This window comes from Thyridium curvatum (genome assembly GCF_004353045.1).
Source record: "Thyridium curvatum strain D216 chromosome Unknown NODE_13_length_580902_cov_83.771903, whole genome shotgun sequence".
NCBI classification, from domain to species: domain Eukaryota; kingdom Fungi; phylum Ascomycota; class Sordariomycetes; order Thyridiales; family Thyridiaceae; genus Thyridium; species Thyridium curvatum.
In genome coordinates this window covers 524274-542882 of record NW_022156768.1, presented here as the reverse complement: position 1 = coordinate 542882, position 18609 = coordinate 524274, and the positions used below count along the sequence as shown (strand labels likewise).

At 55.4% G+C, this 18609-nt stretch overlaps 6 protein-coding genes across 6 annotated transcripts; 1 reads left to right on the top strand and 5 right to left on the bottom strand.

The window, feature by feature from the left end:
* Positions 1-120: 120 nt before the first annotated feature.
* Positions 121-1515, bottom strand: E0L32_003174 (uncharacterized protein; the record flags this gene model as incomplete). The annotated part of the gene is made up of 1 exon (XM_031137445.1): positions 121-1515. The coding sequence occupies one exon, from the start codon at positions 1513-1515 to the stop codon at positions 121-123; it is 1395 nt and encodes a 464-aa protein (XP_030999242.1).
* A 779-nt stretch (positions 1516-2294) lies between these two features.
* E0L32_003173 (uncharacterized protein) lies at positions 2295-3958 on the bottom strand (the record flags this gene model as incomplete). Its single annotated transcript, XM_031137444.1, has 5 exons — positions 2295-3118; positions 3183-3393; positions 3461-3597; positions 3653-3748; positions 3802-3958. The coding sequence occupies 5 exons, from the start codon at positions 3956-3958 to the stop codon at positions 2295-2297; spliced, it is 1425 nt and encodes a 474-aa protein (XP_030999241.1).
* A 717-nt stretch (positions 3959-4675) lies between these two features.
* On the bottom strand, positions 4676-5619 carry E0L32_003172 (uncharacterized protein; the record flags this gene model as incomplete). The annotated part of the gene is made up of 2 exons (XM_031137443.1): positions 4676-5407; positions 5467-5619. The coding sequence occupies 2 exons, from the start codon at positions 5617-5619 to the stop codon at positions 4676-4678; spliced, it is 885 nt and encodes a 294-aa protein (XP_030999240.1).
* A 1401-nt stretch (positions 5620-7020) lies between these two features.
* Positions 7021-7676, top strand: E0L32_003171 (uncharacterized protein; the record flags this gene model as incomplete). Its single annotated transcript, XM_031137442.1, has 3 exons — positions 7021-7278; positions 7366-7545; positions 7611-7676. The coding sequence occupies 3 exons, from the start codon at positions 7021-7023 to the stop codon at positions 7674-7676; spliced, it is 504 nt and encodes a 167-aa protein (XP_030999239.1).
* Positions 7677-8057: 381 nt separating this feature from the next.
* E0L32_003170 (uncharacterized protein) lies at positions 8058-10701 on the bottom strand (the record flags this gene model as incomplete). The annotated part of the gene is made up of 4 exons (XM_031137441.1): positions 8058-8126; positions 8204-9404; positions 9475-10227; positions 10325-10701. The coding sequence occupies 4 exons, from the start codon at positions 10699-10701 to the stop codon at positions 8058-8060; spliced, it is 2400 nt and encodes a 799-aa protein (XP_030999238.1).
* Positions 10702-16410: 5709 nt separating this feature from the next.
* Positions 16411-18216, bottom strand: E0L32_003169 (uncharacterized protein; the record flags this gene model as incomplete). Its single annotated transcript, XM_031137439.1, has 1 exon — positions 16411-18216. The coding sequence occupies one exon, from the start codon at positions 18214-18216 to the stop codon at positions 16411-16413; it is 1806 nt and encodes a 601-aa protein (XP_030999237.1).
* Between the last annotated feature and the right edge of the window lie 393 nt (positions 18217-18609).

Below are 18609 nucleotides of genomic sequence, written 5' to 3'. Positions count from 1 at the left end.
TGTATAGTTCGCATGCAGCTATGATGTATGGATGTGTTTTATTCAAGGTATTATACTGACAATGATCCTCTCAGTCTTCCTGAACAAATTTCCATTATTTTTCAATCGATCCCGAAGAACTCAACCAGCCTGATACAGAGCAAGCGCGTACACGTGAGGATTCAACATGGATAGATTGAACGGCGTCACATAGAGGTCCTTATCCGTGATGGCCAAGAACATCGTCCCATTGATGGCAGGATCGCCTTCAAACACCGAAACATCAGGCTGCACCGTGTAGGCGGTGTTATTCGTCACGTTCATCAGGGGTGAGTACGTGACGTTCAGCTGCGTCACCCACGCTGCGAACTGGGGCTTCTTCGCCGACGTCGAGGTAACATAGCTGTTGTTCGGCCCCACAGGCTGGCCGGGCGAGTCCCACTCCAGGAAGACCTGTCGCCCGGGGTACGAGAGCGGCTCGGAGCGGTTTCTTGTGATGCATGGATCGCAGTTGATACCAACCCCAGTGGCGTTGCGGCACCCCTCCTCGGGCTTGATGTCAGTCGTGTTGAGCGTGTTAGCCCATCCACCAGTCGTCTCGTTCCACGCGTTGGAACCATTGATGCGCGCCGGGTTAGGCTGGTTGAGGATGTACAATGCCGGAAAGTTCTGCCAGATGAGGCGGGTCTGGTTCCCCGGGCAGGACGAGATGTAAGGCGCCAGCAGCGTCCAGGCCCAGGACTGCGGGATGCCCGTCTCGAACCACACGGGCATCGGGAACAGCCCCGAGAACTGCCGGAAGATCATCTGCTGCCGGGCCTCGGTGGAGATACTCTGTAGGAGTAGCTGGCCGACCTCGCGCGCGTCGAGGTGGTTCATGAAGCCGTAGACTCCCGACTCGCCGAAGCGCGTGAGCTTCTGGTTGAAGTCGATGAACTCGCGCACGTTGGAGACGGGGTAGTTGTACGTGCACTGCACCGGGGCCGAGGGGCCTAGGATGTTGGACAGCAGGGTGGCGTGGCCGACCTCCTGGTCGGCCATGAACTCAATCAGGTGGCGGTCCTCGGCGGTGAGGCCGTACGCCTCGAAATCCTCGGCGGAGAACTGCGCGAGGCCCCAGTGGAAGAGGTCGAGCTCGATCCACTCCTGGTAGAGCGCCACGGCGATGGACTGGTAGTCGAAGTCGCTCTGAACGCGGTAGACCGGGGCGGAGCCGTTGGTGCCCAAACCTCCGGACGGTGTGTACGGGGCGGGTTGCTTGCCGTGCAGTTTGCCATCGGAGGGATACTTGTAGGCATTTGGTCCTGGGGGAAGGGCATCGACAGATGCCGCGATGACGTCGGTGGACAGTGCACCAGTGGTCGTGGGCGTGCCGGTGAACGGACCGTGGGAGGTCACGTTTGTGACAGGGACATCTGAGACTGTGGTCGTTGCTGAGACGCTGACGGTAGTAGCTGGTTCAGAGACGAACGGTATTGCTCGTCCGAGCGACAGAAGACCTGCCACAACGGCAAGGGTTCTGGTGTTGGAAGCCATTGAGCTTCAGACTTGATTTGTCAACGAACGGTGCACCGGAATCTCGTTCACATTACAGAACTCATAGCTACAGCTTATATTTTAAAATTGCTGTAGCCAGCTGGGCTTGGGGGCTCGGACTCCACGTCGTCATGGATCGATGAAATTTGCCCGTCCCTGCAGAGTCGGCAGTTGCACTACATGGTGTAAACATTTTCGTCATCATTCGTCCTACATGATGGCGAAGCTCATCGGGGATCTCGGCCCCATGTCGACCTACATCGGGCCAACTTCGTCAGTGAGGCTCACAGCCGCCGCGCGGCAGGTACCTAAACCTATCACCTCATAATACTGTCAGTCAGCAGTGACGAAGCCCACACTAAGAAAGTCAATGACATGTTATGGGTTATGGCAGATGAATTAGCTTACTAAGAGAGCGAATGCCGCCGCCTCCGCCGATCCACTAGCTCAGCTATCTATCTTAGTGGCCGAATGGTCATCAAAGCTTGGTATCACATAACCCTGGTGTCCGGAGTAGATCTCCGGGTTTTAAAGTGGTGCTGAATCGACTGTTTAGATGCAGCTAGTTCTTACGTAGGGTATATTGAGGACCAAGGTGCTATCTGAGAACCATGGGATTGTAATTTTCTTTAACTCAAATTTCTCAAGCCATGTTGACACTGGAGCGTAGATCACATATGGCTATGGAAAATGGTAAGCATACTACATCGCCTTAAAAGAGACACCTCCCTAAACACCATTTTCTACCCAAGTACACTGAAGCAACATATATGATGCGCCTAGTAGCGCGTGAGCTTGGGGCTGCTCGAAGCAGCAGGGAAAGAGAACTTCGTCTCAACGAAAACCTTCTGCATAGATTCGTCCTTGGCCTCGAACTTGTAGTAGACCTTGTCCAGGTCCTCCAGTCGGACGCGGTGGGAGACCATCTGCATGGGGTCCAGCTCGCCGGACTGGATCATCTTGAGCAAGTCCTTCCAGTACTTCTGCACAGGAGCCTGGCCATTGCCAATGAGGCGCACGCCACGCTCCATCAATGAGCCGATGGCAAAGTGGTTCGTCTGTGGAAGCGTGTCAATGGGGAAAGCACTGTCAATCACACCGGATTCGGGGAGGTTGAAACTTACATATCCGACGTAAACACCAGTAACGCCGCATCGCCCGTAGTTACGAACGCCTTGAATCATCTCGTTCAAGATCTCGCTCGTGTCCGTCTCGACTCCTAGCTGCATCTCGAGCCAGTGCATCCAGCCCTTGGCATACTCGCCAGCTGCGCACTCAAGAGCGCAGTCCGGTCCACGACCGCCGCATAGATCCTTGAGTTTAGAAACGACGGTGTCCTTGCCCGTGACGCCAAATGACAGCTTCTTGAAGTCGACAAGCTCCAGTTTGTCGGCGTGCGCGGGGGGCCAGTTCTTGTCGATGAATGATAGGCGGGGCTCCGTGTCGACAAAGATGATCTTGGAAGCTCCTTCGTTGATGGCAAAGATGCCAGCCATCTGACCAATCGGTCCGGCACCGAAAATGGCGACTTGGTCCTTAGGATAGACGGCAGTATCTTTGACGCAGTTATATGAGGTGGCAAGGACGTCGGAAAGGTAGAGGGCTAACTCGTTGTGTCAATTACAACAATCAAACCATGCAGTGGAAACCTGGAAGACTCCACTCACCCTTCTCATCAGGGATGTCGTCGGGAATTTCGAGAAGGTTGACGTCGCCAATCGGGACCCTAACATACTCGGCCTGGCCACCAGCAAAGCCACCGGTGAAATGCGAGTAGCCAAACATGCCTGCAGTTTGTGATCCGTACATGGCGCGTTCAGTCGTGTTAGAGTTGGTCTTCTCGCATTGAGATGACAGCTTCTGCTTGCAAAAGAAGCACTGCCAGGTTCAAATGTCAGCTGCTGACTTCGGGTAACTTTCTCCTACAGGCGATAGTGAGACTCACATCACCACAGGCAATCTGGAAGGAGGCGACATAACGACCTCCGACCTTGACTCCCTTGACAGCTGAGCCCACCGAGTCCACCACGCCGCAGAATTCGTGTCCGAGAATGTCGCCCTTGTTCATCTGAACAACGCTTCCTGGTACCTTGTCAACGACTACAATGGTGGCAAAACGGGCTCTAGATCGACCTACCATGGAGCAGATGCAAGTCGCTACCACAGACAGTGCTGCCCGTGACTTTGAGGATGACATCGCGATCCTCGAGGATCCTCGGCTTCGGAACATCAACTGAACGGAGTCAATATGGGGATAGGTGAGCGGTAGCAATGCTAACCACATACCGACTTCCACCTTGTTCTTGCCTTGCCAGACTAACGCTTTCATGGTCTCGTTGGGATCGCCGGTCTTTTGGTTGTCCGCGACATCTTGCTTGGTGATGGAACTGCCATCGTGACCGATTGCCTGCTCGGCATGGTATGCTGCTCGAGTTGTCGCCATTTTGGAGCTGTTCTTGGAATATGTTTGGTATGTCTGGGTATTTGCAAATGACCTTTCCCAAAAGCAGCACTCGTCTCAGGAAGGTGGTGTTGGCATTATCAGCACTTATGAAGTGGCGATGATCTCACACAGCACGGCTTATCTCATTGTTATGTAACGCCCGAGAAGAGATGCAAAGCGATCCCCACATTCCTGGTGACGGAGTAAAAGCACGGCCATTCTCGCCGTGGTTCAAAGGTCATTTTGACGCATGCCACTCAATGACGTCCTGGGTCCGTCACGTCGTTCGGGAGTTGTTAAGGCCCCTGGACGATGTATGCGGCGACAGCGCTAACCGAAAAGCCCTGGATTCCCCGCGATGCGGGTTCTGATAGATGCACTAGTGATCGAATGGTAGACGTCATGGAACTCACATCAATCGGTCATCAGCACCCAGCACCGAGAAACACCAATCACCTCTGGACAGGACGTCGTAAAAAGCTCCGGAAGTGGCACTAAGCATCTTTAGCATCCTTAGACGCCGACGCCGAACTGCGGAAGAAGGCAACGGCTTCGTGTTCCCATGAGGCTAGTTTCGATTTACACGTCAAGAAGACAAATCTGAGCACCGCTGCGACATCTCCAGATTTTCAATTCTCACTGTGTAGATATACCTTACAACCCTCCCTCCCAACCCGAGTGACATGATTGTTGGCCGGCCAAAAATTGACCTCTATTCTATACAATAGAACCACTGAGAATGCCGAAGAACCTCAGGATGCGCTCCTCCTGAACCGGCGCAGTGTGACCGACACCCTGGCCAAAGAAGCCCTGCAGCTTGGAGCCGTCGCCGTAGATCATCTGCGTGTACGCGGCCGAAGGGACACCGGTGACATTCTTGGCCAGAGTAACATCGAGGACGTTGGACCACTGCTTCAGCGCCTCGGTGGCGCACTGGGGGCGCACGAGCCCGTCAGCCAGTCCGTGGTAGATCTGCATGCGCGGCCGCTTGCCCGTGTACCCGGGGTAGGCGTTGCGGACAAAGTTGCCCCACTCCTCAGGCGTGTGCTGCAGGCCCTGGGCGCAGGTCTGGTTCGGGGAGAAGGGCGTGGCCGACGGCGCGCCGGCGAAGCAGGCGAAGGCCACGCCGGAGAAGGCGGCGCCGGCCTCGAAGACGTCCGGGTAGGAACCGGCCAGAACGTTGGTCATCATGGCGCCCGAAGAGGAGCCCATGACGTAGACCTTGGTCGGGTCGCCGTTGTACTTCTCCAGCGTGTAGTTGACCATGCTGATGATGCCGCCCGCGTCGCCGCCGGCGCCGTGGGTCAGGCTGTCCTTGTTCTGCACGTCCCAGCAGTTGCTCATGTGGGTCGTGCCGGGGTAGATCAGGATGAAGCCGTTCTTGTCCGCGTAGGACGGCAGCCGGGTGCCCGCGTACCATTGGGTTGCGGAGCCGCCGCACGGGTGGAGCTGTTTGACATCCACATCAGTATCCTGACTTTCCTCTCCGGCACACAAAGGCCACTCACGGCAACGATCACAGCGGGCTTGGCCGCCACCTGGGCAGGAACGTAGATGTACATCTGAATGTCACTCGGGTTGGCGCCGAAGTTGGTGACCCGGGTCAGCGCGGCGAGGCCTGTGGTGGCCCACAAGGCGAGAAGGGAGAAAGCCGACCGCATCGTGATTGTCGTTGAGTCTCTTTTTCTTCTTTGGACTGGTCTCTGAGGGATCTGATGCTGCCAAGAGGTGAGATCTTGATCAACTTCCCACCTGAATCCCCAGGGATATAGGCAAGCTTTTATAATCTCATCGCGCCGTCGAGGATACTACGTCGGCTTCATTGTCGGTAAATGGTATTGGGACCTGAAATATTCGGCAATCCGATCGGCAGCCGGGGCCCTTGATTTGCTTCATGCTACTACCCCGTTGGCTGAGAAACTACTGTGGAAGCATGGTGTGCAATTGGCTGGATAATGACATTGTGTCGGCAAAAGTCACCACGTTGCTCCCGGGACCCCGGTTCCGTGGTATGCCATCCCCGATTGAGGCTCGGGGGCCGAACCAACGAGAAATGGAGATGGAAGGAGGCAATGCTTTCCAAGTTTGCACACATCTGATTTTCCAGGCGCTGCAAACGCGCCACGCAGATCATTCACTCGCCATCATGGGAATAGTTCGCAAGGAGTTATACGAGGCCATCAATGATAATGATCGATCAATTCCCCACCATGTGAGGACAATGTCTGCTGATTAATGTCATTCTAGTTATCTTGCTGTCCTATTTTTCAAGTATTGAGGATGTTAACAATCTCCAGCCATTGGTTCTGTAGGCTATAAACTTGGATGAGAGGAGGAATCATCGAGATACCAGACAGCTGACAAGGATTCCCTCAAATTTTGACTTCCACTAGAATAGCGGCGCAATTAGTTAGAGTTTCTCTACATGCTGTAAGACAATTTCCATGACCGTATAGTCTTGGGATTTTGGTATAGTCTTGATTAGAGAGTACTGGAACTCTTACTCATCAAGTAATGCCCAGTATGCACCGAGAGCTTGTGACGATGATCACCATGGAAGCCTCGCTTATGCAGGAAGGACCTGTAGGGCACTGCAGCACTACTGGAGGATATGATGAAATCTAGATATTTCTCCTGCCAAGCCTTTTACCCCGTTGATGGCGTTTATTGGCATACGAACGGAGGACCGCGACGAGATCTCTCAAATTATCTCATGAACCCCGCCGGCCCCCTTATTGTTCCATGCGTTGCCTAATAAGGCAGTTCTGTGGTGCGGGACGCCGATAGAGGCTAATTGAGACTGATGACAGGACAAGACCTTGGCCTGCCATTCGCTGGATTTACCCGCGTCATTGTTAATCTCTGCTCGAGATGGCGTCCCATTTATGTTGTCAGTGGTCGATCGGACATTTTGTCATGGAGGATGTATATATAGGCACATGGGCACTATGGGTCCAGCACTCGAACGGAGTGTGAGTCCGGAAGCGATTTCGCAAGTGCATGTGGTCCCGTCGCTCCGCCGTCAGTCGCATCAGAGAAAAAGCCAAAGAACGAAAGAAAACATGCGCGCCCTGCTTCTACTCGCGGTCAGTATCCTGGCACCTAGCGCCGGCCTTGCCGTGCCGCTTGCCGACAACTCGCTCTCCACGCGGGCTCCGCGGGAGAACCTGTGCAGTCTGAAGCAGCCTCCGGAACTGTGCAAGCCCGACCCGAGCGTGACTGTGGAGGAGACCGCCCAGCGCGCCTACGAGTTCTACAAGGCGTTCGTGGTCGATGGCGACCCGCGGAAGATGTTCTCGCTGATCGACTCTACCTACAAGGTGAGGTCAAGGCCGTTGACTATCCAACAACCGGCCAGTGACCGGGCTATGAATATATATATACTCGTATACTAAAACAAGTCACAGCAACACCATGCAGGATACGCTGACGGGCCTGGCGCCATCTGGTCCCTTTTCTGCAACGGTCGACCAGCTGGAACTGCGGCCAATTCGAAGTGGTGCTTCGATGCCAGCACGAACATGTCGTACGCGCAGTACGGCGTGACTGACCGATGGCGCTGGGTTGACGGCTGTGTTCATGAACATGTAAGTTGCAGGCGACTCTCACATGTACAAGACCATGAAAAGAATTGCTGACTGAGGTCTGGTAGTGGGACCAAGGAGAGAGGATCCCGGCGGATAAGTGCTACAAACTGAACACCACGTCGCTGGTCTGATTTATTGTGACTTGCCAGAAGGATTCTGTTGATGCCCACTGGTCCTGTCTAGGTTTGATTGAAAGTGGGATATGCTTGCTTTATTCAAGTGACAAAGTCTGTTTATTGATCTTTGGAATCACAATATTCCTACCCGGGTGACTCGATCTCAATATATCATATCACTATACCGTTTGTCTCGAGAATAGATATGATTGTACTATTGAGGCAGGCAGCTTAGCTCAACTACTACAACGTACTGTAAGATCCACATAATCGAAATGAATTTCGGAACCTGTAGACAACTACGAGATGAGGGAATTAAAAAGGGGGTGATTTATATCAGATGATATGATCTGGCTCCATCCACGTCCTCAGCCACTTCCACTAGCAGATCACCATCTACCATGTCGCTGGGCCGAACGTCTCGCCCTTAGCAACATGCTTTAGGATGGCATCGTAGGTAGCGTCCTATTCGGTGAATCCAATGTTAGCTATTACAGAACAGAACAAACTTCTTCCCAAAGGGGTCATAAAAAAAAGCTTACCAGCGTCTCCATAACCTTGACATTCCCCCACCACTGCGGGATCGTCACGTTGGGCAGCGTGATGGCAAAGAAGATGATGATGGTGCTGATGATGAGGCCGGCATCCAGCGCCGCGGCCGTGATGTAGTTGTACGTGTGCCACCAGCCGCCCCAGCGCCGGCGAATTCCGTGGTTGAAGACGAGCCCGACGATGGCCCAGCTCGAGAAGGAGAGCGGCGTGGCGGGCGGCAGCCAGCCCATGGCGCCGAGCATGATGGGCGCGCTGAGGTGGCGCGCCGGCTTGAACCTGGCCCACTTGACCAGCGCGTAGAAGATGACGGGCAGGGCGGCGCCCACGAGCCAGAAGTACTGGAAGTGGACGTAGAGGCTGCCCGGGCCGAACATGCGCTGCGGGCCGATGACCCCCCAGACGATGGAGGCGGAGAAGAAGGCGCGGCCGTTGGGGCAGGTGAAGTGCGCGGCCTGCTTGTTGTCGCAGACGTTCTCGATGTTGCCCAGCGTCCAGTTCATGGTGGCGACCTGGACGACGGCGGCCCAGCAGGTGGCGACGACCTGGCACCAGAAGGTGATGCGCGGCGGGACCTTCATGTAGTGCGCCATCTTGAGGTCGCCGCTGTAGACCTGCGCCTGGCCCAGCGTGATGACGCTGTAGACCTTGAACATCATGACGCCGATGGGCCTGCCCGGGATCATGAAGCCGGCGAGGAAGGGCGAGAGCACGTTGAGCGAGAGCTGGATGTTGGAGACGGCGAGGATCATGCAGGTCGGGATGACGAAGAGCAGGGCGATGATGTTGGCGACGAAGAAGGCCCACCAGGGCAGCTGCGAGTCGTAGCCCTCGGCCGTGGCGATGCCGAGCCCCAGCGAGAGGACGAGCAGGACGACGTACCACCAGTCGGGCGCCTCCTGGTACTTCTTGACGAGGCGCATGTGCACGTCGGGCTCCTGGTCGCGGGCGGTGCGGAAGCGGTACCAGACCTCCTTGCCGTGGTAGAGGCCGATGTGCACGAGCGCGGCGGTCAGCGCGGCGAAAGAGAGGCCGTAGTTGAGGGCCAGTGTCGGCGCGAGGAAGAGCGGCGAGTAGTTCTTGTACTTCTCAAGGTCAAAGGTAAAGCCCGGCCCGAGGATCTTGGCGGGCTGATAGTAGCCCTGAGTGTTGTCGTAGGTCTGCGAGGTGTTGATGGGGAGGTACTCTGAATATCTACATCGCCATGGCTCTTGTTAGTATGACACTGGTAGAGCTAGGATGATTCAGATATGCGAGTACTGACAGTGCTTTGGAGTAAGTGATGCCGATGGTCGTGAATATCATAAAGATGAAAAGCCCAATCAGGGTGTTTATATGCGAGTGCACCGGCGACAGAAGTGGATCCTGAAGATACGCAGAGACATATGTCCAGTCAAAGGTAATCGGTATAAGCGACAGGCCAGTGAAGCCGCCAAAGAGCTGGTTGATAACGACGTTGTTGGGCTTGATCCATGTGACAAACGCAAAGACCGATAGGCCTTGCCAGAGCACGCCTGGGATCCAGTAGTAAATGAACATGCCACACATCACGTAAACAAACCAGCGGTACCGACTGATCGTCCAACCATTGGACGTTGACCCATCGCTCTTGCTCTTGTCGTGCAGCGCATAGAAGAGCGAGGTGATTGCGAACTGGCCAGGCCAGATCATAGCGGCCGGCCAGACTAGGAAGCGGCGGAACATTCCGGCCAGGGCGATACCGATGAGTTGGGAACTGAGCGTGAACAATAGCTGGAAGCCCCAGCCCATATCGACGTTGTAGAACGGCTTTCCCGCCAGCGCCAGCAGAGCGTCCGTAGCGTAGGCGTAGCTGATGCACACATTGGACATGAGTGTGACGACAGCGTGCTCCTTGATGGTGAAGGGACCGGTGTTTAAGGTCCACTGGACCCCGAAGGTGGTGTAGACCCGGGTTGGCATCACTTTGGCCCACAGACATCCAAAGGGGTAGACAAGCAGCTGGATCACGATGCCTGGGAAGTTGATCGCCGGGCTCCTGTTTTGGCGAGTCAAGGTCAGAAACTATACTCTCTCTACTGTCGACTATGTCGCATAGTTGCCCGGCCGTGAAGCGCCGATAATAGATCACATACCTCATACTCAGAAACATGTTCAATCCCGACCCGATGGTCACAAAGATCATACCCAACACCCATGCGCGGACCGTGTTGGCGACCTCGCCGCCGTCGGTGTTGCGGACAGCGGCACGGACAGACTCGTACGGCGAGTCCTCGGAGAACAACTCGTCGGCGGCAAGGATCTCGCCAACATCTCCATCCTTGATGGCCTTGCGGACCAAGTCCATCTTCTCTTGGGGCAGGTTCGGGTCCCACTGGTGGGCCTTCTCGATCTTCTCGAGGTCGTGGGTGGCCCTTTCGATCTGCTCCCGCAGCTCCTGGGAGCTCGTGCTCTCGACCCGCAGGTCGTCGCTGGCTGCGGGCGAGATGGCTGTCTCGTGTTGGTCCTTCATGGTCGATGCTGTCTGGCCATGCGGCTTTGGCTGGCTGAGGGGAAAGGACAGGAGGAGCTGAAGAAGAGATCGGCGGCCGATGGAGTGCAGAGATTATATAGTGTTCGAGGCTGGTGCAACGTACGATACCCTGGTTCCCCCGCCCGCCCCAACTCCCTGGGAAGGTCAATGGGCGGCCGGGCCATCCTGATGGTGCGGCTTGTTATGCGTGTGGCCACCCATCGTGGTGGAGGTATCGCAACGTCCCCACTCGCGTCTAGCAACGAGCACAGAACCGTGCGGGGATGGCCAATTGCACGCAAAGGGACTGACCGTCCGTTCATTGCCTACCTTGGGCTTCCCAGTCTCGTCGTATAGTTACTGCGGAGGCTGCCCACAATTTGTGCCTCCGCAGAGATAGGGAGAACAGGGAAAGTCGCGGGAAACGGGGAGCGATAGCTATCAGGGATGGGCAGCCGTCAAGAAGCTTGTCTTGAAGCGGCAGGTAGTCCAGAGGGGGTCTCACGAAACGGGACCGTTGGAACGGCAAAAGAGCGGCGATCATTAGGCCGCTTTCTGGAAAATGGGGTCTTGGCAAATCGCACCCAGGCGTGCCACTCGGCACATCCGAACCCGAGCGAGCCCTTGCTTGATAGCTCGACAGGTTGCATTCATTGCGATAGATAGATATCGTGTTCCCGAGAGCCGAGATCCCCGAACTCCATTCGATAAGAGCTGTAGCAACCAAAGCCAGATAGTCGAGAAGCCAGATATACGGCATATGGACTGTGCCGTTGCTTGATAGTGAACCGTCGTGTCAATTGCGATCGCGTGGTGGCGGCGGGGGCAGTCCGCCATGTTCCCGCTGTCTGGAAAACAAGCTTTGCCTTTAGGCCACAAGCTTCTCTGCATCATCCGAGCCGTAGCGCATACACATAAACTATTCCTGAGCTGGTTTAGTGGACTGCGACCTCAACAGCGTGGCTGAGGCTCTCACCATTTGGCCCATGGATGTCATGGCTTTTGACCCCGAGAAACCCACGCCCTAGCTGGGAACGCCCCGATAACTCGACGGATCATTAATTTGGTCTGGGTGCTGATACGAAAGACGGATGTGGCCGGTCTATCGACGTGCAATTAAGCAGCATGGGCTGATTTGAATCCATGAACTCCCGTCGTATCAGTCGGCTAACATCATGCCAAGAGGTCGAAAGTCGGGGTTGGGTACACTAAAATGGCAGGGAGCAATGTTATTTATGGAGGGCTGAAGTCCTCCAGGGCTGCCCCATGGCGCACAATGGTCGGCATTTCAGTTCGTTTACGGCATTTCAGCCACCAATATCAATTGAAGATCGCCACTCGCAACGTTCAACCTGTTCAAGAGAATGATACAGGTCATCGATCAGCTTGTGTATATACGATCTGTAGTCGAGAGCTGATTGAGATGGATAATCATTCCGCTTCTTGCGAGAACGAGACTCGAATTTCATCCCCAAACTGAGGTCGGGTTTGCCCCCGATCATGATTCGGCAAGCCTCCCGTAGCAGCCACACGCTAGCCTAAACAACATTGAACCTCGAACACCCCGGTCGGAAGCTTCGGCCGCCTGTTGGCGGGACCGGCTGTCGGGCGTGAAATGCTCCAAACACCGGAGCAGCTGGGTGCCTTCTTCGTGCTCCCATCAGCTGGAGTACATCCCACGCTGTTTGGTGACTTTGTTCCCACCCCCATCTATCTCGCACGTGGCTTCCCCAGATGGAAACTTCCTGTCGAGGCGGGGTGCGAATTGGCGTGTGGGGAAGCGGTCGTCAGGTCCAGGTCAGGTCCAGGTCAGCGGCATGGCACGGCTTAACATAGCGTTGTTGTCTGGCGATCGTTCAGTAGGACTGGTGGTTGTGCGAGTAGCTTCCAATCCGGTACTAGATTGATGTTGCCAATGTCCTCGAGGCGGTCCACGAAAGTGTAAGACTCTGCCATAGGCGAGCTTTGTCACTCCGAGTCCATTGGCACCGAGAATATGCGTGGCATTGAACAGCACGATTGGGAGGCTGTTGTGCCCATAGACGTCAACCGTACTGAAGCTGCAAGCGAAACCGCCGTTTACGATTAAGCGTGGCCAACCAGCGACAGCCTTGTTGGTTAATCAAAGAGATGATTCTTCTTGAGCGTTCCTGAAGGCCATCAGCAGCATGCCCAATGGTGTGTCTTGAACTGTGCCCACCAGACCAGAAAGCGATTCCTCGGTGTGTATTAAAGAAGCTCCGCTGAGGTCGCGCTGGTGCTGGCAAAGCCCTCCAACCGGCTCGAGAACAGGACAGAACTCCCGAGCTCCAGAACATCTCGATCGATCGTCCTTGGTAGGTTCAATGTCGAGTTGGCAGATCTGATATGTAGTTGCTCTTGATGGCTATGTCGTTGACCGTTAGATAAATCTGTCTTGCAACGAAACTCAAAGCAAGCACTGCCACATCGTTGCCTGTGCAAAAATGTGTGCAGTATCCGAGCAAAGCCATCATAATCTAGAGCGCACCAGCAGTCGAAGAAGGCAATATTTCTCCCACAAACAACATTAATGATGTCGCTAGACCAAATGGCATTGTCCAGCCAAGGCATTTGCGAGAAGGTATGGCTGGTCGAACTGCATTCGAGGGCGAAGGCAACGCTTCCGATGAAGTCGTAATAGGGCACAGTATACCATTCCGCCTGAAGCTTGTACCATCTAGGCAAATTTAGGAATCTCTTTAGGAAATGTCCCAGGTTGTTATCGCCGTCAGCCCTTGTAAATGACTCGATTTGATCTTGGGTGATGTCGTCCCGCTGAGGCTGTCTTGAAGGGGGTTGACATAGGAATTAAATGGCGCATGATTGTGTCGCTTCGTCGTTCTCTAGTAGGTACAAGGACTGAGAATTCACCCAAAGAACAGAATCTCATCCTAGCTATTGAATTGCAACTTGGACTGAATCTAGGGTCCACACAAGCGGCCCCTGTTTTCAACACTGCTCAGTACCTAGGCTACCTAGCATAAAATAGCTATATAAAGCCCATAGCGATAGCTAAGCACTCACTGTTATCGCTGCTTTCTCGATTGTTTCAGTGCTGTGTGCTGGGTTCTATGGTGCTGGACCCTCGTTGCAGAGGTTCCCTGCTTGCCCATCAAGGTTACGGCCAAGAGCCATCAAGGTTCACAAATCATCATCAGTGCATCCAATCCGACCAACCGGATTCTCTAGATTACAGCCAGACACCACAGATTCTCGAACGTGTTACGCAAAGATTGCACGTTGCTACCTGGACATACGTGTAGTTGTCACCGCAAACGAAGTACCTCCTACAAGAGTCGCGGGCCGGGCCGTCTCCGTGAGGAAACTGCCACACGCACTTTCGAAAATGCCCTCATACATAGACAATCTCGACAAACTCCTAGTGGCCCTTCGAGCAGTGAGAACCCTTCTGGACGCTTCTCCTGACCGCCAGTGCTATCGGGAAAGCCTAGAAGTCGTGTATATATTAGTTGATCAGACACCCAGCCAGGTAAGAGCGCTTTCATGCCCCTTTGTCCTCCTTCTTGATCAGCTTGGCCCTAGCCCCCGTGCGAACCCACGCCTCTTCCTCGTGGTATTTTCTCTTATCCTCGATAGCCGCCAGAAATTCTGGCTCCGCCCACCTCTCCGATCACTCTTCGTTCTGCATGAGTAGTGCCTCGATCAGCTGTGCTTGGTCAGCCTACTACACCTTTCCACCAACTCTACCCTCTTGTCCCACGACTCTAGCCAAGCTCGATTACCCCGAGCTGCATGTGTGTACGGCCTGAGAAGTTTACGGAAGAGCCCCAGCTGGTCACACGTTTCGGGTACCCATGGCTTCTTGTGTTGTCCAACCCGTACACCCCCACGAGGCATTATCCAACATGACGTGAAAGCTCAGCAGCTCCATGACTAGTCTCATCCACTCCGGACGCGCTGTCACATATCACCACCGTGGCGGTCCACACCACCAAGCAGGTCCGTCGCACATCTGCCTATCTCCATGCTCGATAACCCTCCCAAAGCCGCCGCCTCCTACCCTGTTCGCTGCAACTGCCCGCCTCGTCATTTGTCCAACGTCCACCTGCCTTCGACCTCCATCCCACGTCCTATCCACCACGCTAAGCCTCGGTAAAATCCTCTTGCACCACTCTATCACGATCAACCCGACCCGAACCCGAGACGACCCCGCCGCTTCGTGGGCAGATACCAACACCATGCCTAGAGTGGCCCTTACCTCACATGTCACCCACTCGCTACGAACTACTAGAGCAGAGAACGAATCACCAAGGAGAAAATACGCGGGACCGTGGCACAGAAGAGCCACGGTAGGGAAGCTTGGCCAATAAGAGCAGGCTATTTCAACCGATGAGATATCAACTTAGGTAAGATGGAGGAGCGCGAGTGGGAGCGTTCAAGCGCGGACAGCGCCAGCATAAGAGTTAGAGGTAACATGCGTAGAGCGGATCACACGCAGTAGCTGCCTGCAGACTTTGAGGCCACGGCCTCGCAGCTGAGATGGCCTTCGGAGAGTAGAAATTCGGGTATAAATACCCCCGATGTGTCCTCCTAGTCTGGTGTGCAGAGATCTGGAAATTTCTTTCCTCTGTAGACACAAAAACGCCAAGGCCACATCCATCTTCCAACAAAGACCAACCCAGATTCATACCTGTAACCTTCCATTTACAGTCACAAACACAGTCAAAATGAAGGGCACTGACTGGTGAGTTTTCTTATCTCTCTGTACTGCCGCCCCATCACTATGGGCATGTCCCTGCAGGTGGTACGCTTCCTTGGGTCATGAGCCGCCCATTTGGTCTCCGTGAGGAAGGAGCAGCTGCAACCTCTTTGAGCACACATCTGCGTCTCTCCACAAACGGAAATGCTGATTGCTAATTGTGTCGTTTTCCAGCACCTGCTCTACCTGCGGCTGCTCCGGCTCCTGCTCCGGCTGCGCTTGCTCTACCTGCGGTGTAAGTGAACTCCCTTGCTTTACCCTTCATGTGCTTCAAGGTCCAGTAGCATTCCTTAATGGGTAGAATACTAATCAAGAGTTTTGAACAGCACTAATTGACTCGATGCGAATCCTTCTCCCTGGCGAAAGGCACGGCAAACATGATCGATTCCCCACCTTCGCTTCGTCTCTTTGACACAGAGTTTGGCGCCGTCCGCGGCGGGCCGAACCGCCTGTAATTGCCTTTGCTGGGTTCCTAGTAGGGATGGTCAACCGAGACAATGAACAGTTCATAGAGGTGGAGGCCACACGGGTGCCTTTCTTACTTGGGGAAGGAGAGCACTCGAAAGAGACTTGCAGGAACGCGTTGCGGTACATTTTGATATTTCAAACCACACTCATTACCAATACCAAGTTTGCACGTACAGCCTTCGAACATCATGTCTGGAAGGACTTCATTGAATTATGTTCGATATGCCCATGTTGCCAAGTAAAGTCTTGCTATCTAGGACCAAGTTTAGACGATTTCTCCAACAACCTTGATCCCACACAGCTGAGGTAATCGCACTCTAGGGGAGAGCTTATTTCAGCATCAGCACTCCAAACCCCTATCCAGTTGTCAATCTTGCCTATGCTACACCCCTTCCATATTCATTTCAGGCTTTCCGCTATGCAAGGGTATCAATGCTTCTCTCAGTCCATCCAAATAAACAAACGACAAATTCCATGTCCAACGCAATACAGTTTAAAACTCAAATCTTCTCCTCCTTAACACCAGATGCAGCCACCTCGCCATCCTCGGGCCCATCCTGTTCCCGCTTCTTCCTCGCCTTCTTCTCCTCCGCCCTCTTCTTCTTGGCAGCCTCCTTGACAGCCAGCTCCTGCCTCCACTTCACCCCCTTGGCCATCACCAGCCACAGCATCGGGAAGAACAAGACGTACAGCAGGGCGACGATGACAAACGACCAGCCCGCGCCCATGGCGTCGATCATGGGCGCGATGGCCGCGCTCGCCCCGGCGCCGACGAGGCACCGCGCCACATTCTGCGCCGCGACGGCGGCGCCCGCCCGCCCCGGGGAGACGTCGACAATGAGCACGTTGACCGTGTTGCTGAACCCGATCATGCCGATGCCGAGCAGGAAGAGCAGCACGCAGGGCACCGCGACGGGCGCCCGGGCCTCGAAGGCCCAGCCCCAGGCCGCCGTCGTCGCGAAGGCCACGACCAGCAGCGGCGCGCCGACCTCCATGCGCGCGCGCTCGACGGGGAAGCCGCTCAGGTCGTCCTGCCGGCCCTTGACGAGCGGCATCCCGGCGCGCGCCGCGTGCCGGCGGTAGTTGCGATTGATGAGGGGCCCGATGACGAAGGCGGCGAAGATGGAGCCGCCCGCCATGGGCAGGTACATGAGGCCGATGCGGAGCTCGTCGAAGCCGTAGGCCTGGCCCAGGAGCTGGGGCATGGCGGTGGAGACGGCGTAGAAGCCGGCGAAGACCCAGGCTGAGTAGAAGAGGAGGAGGCCGAGCTCCTTCTGGAAGAGGAGGACCAGGGAGGCGAAGACATTGAACTTGCCGAGTGACAAGGGCTGGCGGGTGGGTTCGGAGGAGGCCGTCGCTGTGGAGGTGGTGCGGTGGAGACCGCCATGTTTCCTCGCCTTCCTGGCCTTGCGCTTGCGGTGCGCGTCGGTGCTGAGCTGCCAGAAGGTGCGGTAGAAGGGATGCGGGCGGATGGAGCCGTCGCCGACCAGAGCGCGGCATGTCTCGGGGAAGAAGAGGAGCATGATGACGAAGCAGACACCAGCGAATATGGTCAGGAACCAGAATATGGCTCGCCACCCGAGGTACTGCGAGATCAGGCCGCCGATGACGGGGCCCAGGCTGGGGCCGAGGAGGATGGGGATGACGGTGATGGCGATGTACTGGCCCCTCTCGGCGCTGGTGATGACGTCCGAGACGACGGCCTGGCAAAGTGCGACGGTGCTGCTGGAGCCCGCGGACTGCAGGCAGCGGACCACGAGTAGCGAGGCGTAGTTCTTGCTGAGGGCGAGGCCGATGTTTGCGGCGATGTAGACGACGAAGCAGATCATGTACGCCGGGCGCCGGCCGGCGGTGTCGGCGAGGTTGCCGATGAACATGGGTGTGATGCCCTGGAAGATCATGTAGGTGGTGACGGTGAGGTTGATCTGGGAGCGTGAGACGTGCAGCTCTTCGGAGAGGAGGTTGAGGGCCGGGAAGTAGATCTGGGCCGACAGCGGGGAGAAGAAGGCGCCGATGGAGGCGGCGAAGACGATGCCGCGCTTCTGCCACAGGGTGAAGCTGGAGTACTTGGGAGGAACCTGCTGATCTACAACAGTGGTGACCTGCTGCTCATCGCCACCACCGGCCTGGTCCGGCACCGGCTCCTCGCTGGGAGGCTCCGGACCGAGATCGGTATCGGTGCTGGAGGTGTCGTCCGGGTCCGCAGTGCCGAGAGCATCCTTGGCATCTGCCGGTTTCTCGGCAGGAAGTGTGGGTTCCTCCGGAGGGGTGGTTTGACGAGAGGTGTCCGTCGTAGGACCGACCATTGTCTTGGCCGGCGGAACCTAGCGAATGCTTGGCGACGGATTTGGCGGTGGCTACAATAGGGGGTACGAAGATTACACGCGAAATTGTGGTGGTTGTGCTTGGCGATGGGTGCGCAATCAAGCTACGAGATGAGTGACCACATCGACGACATTGACAACAACCTTAGGATCAGATTCTTTTATCATGTTTGCAACGAGCGCAATCGGCCATTTTTCTACTCCCATCGTCATAGCGGACAGTCCTGTCCGCGCCGTTGTTCGGTGTTGCACTGCGACTGAGTGCTTTTGATTCGTCCGTCGGTACCGAGTCGGCGAATATTATGGGCCACCACCAGTGAGCACGGTTTGGAAAGATGCATCATCACCTGCCAGACAGAAGAGCGGGGTCAGCTC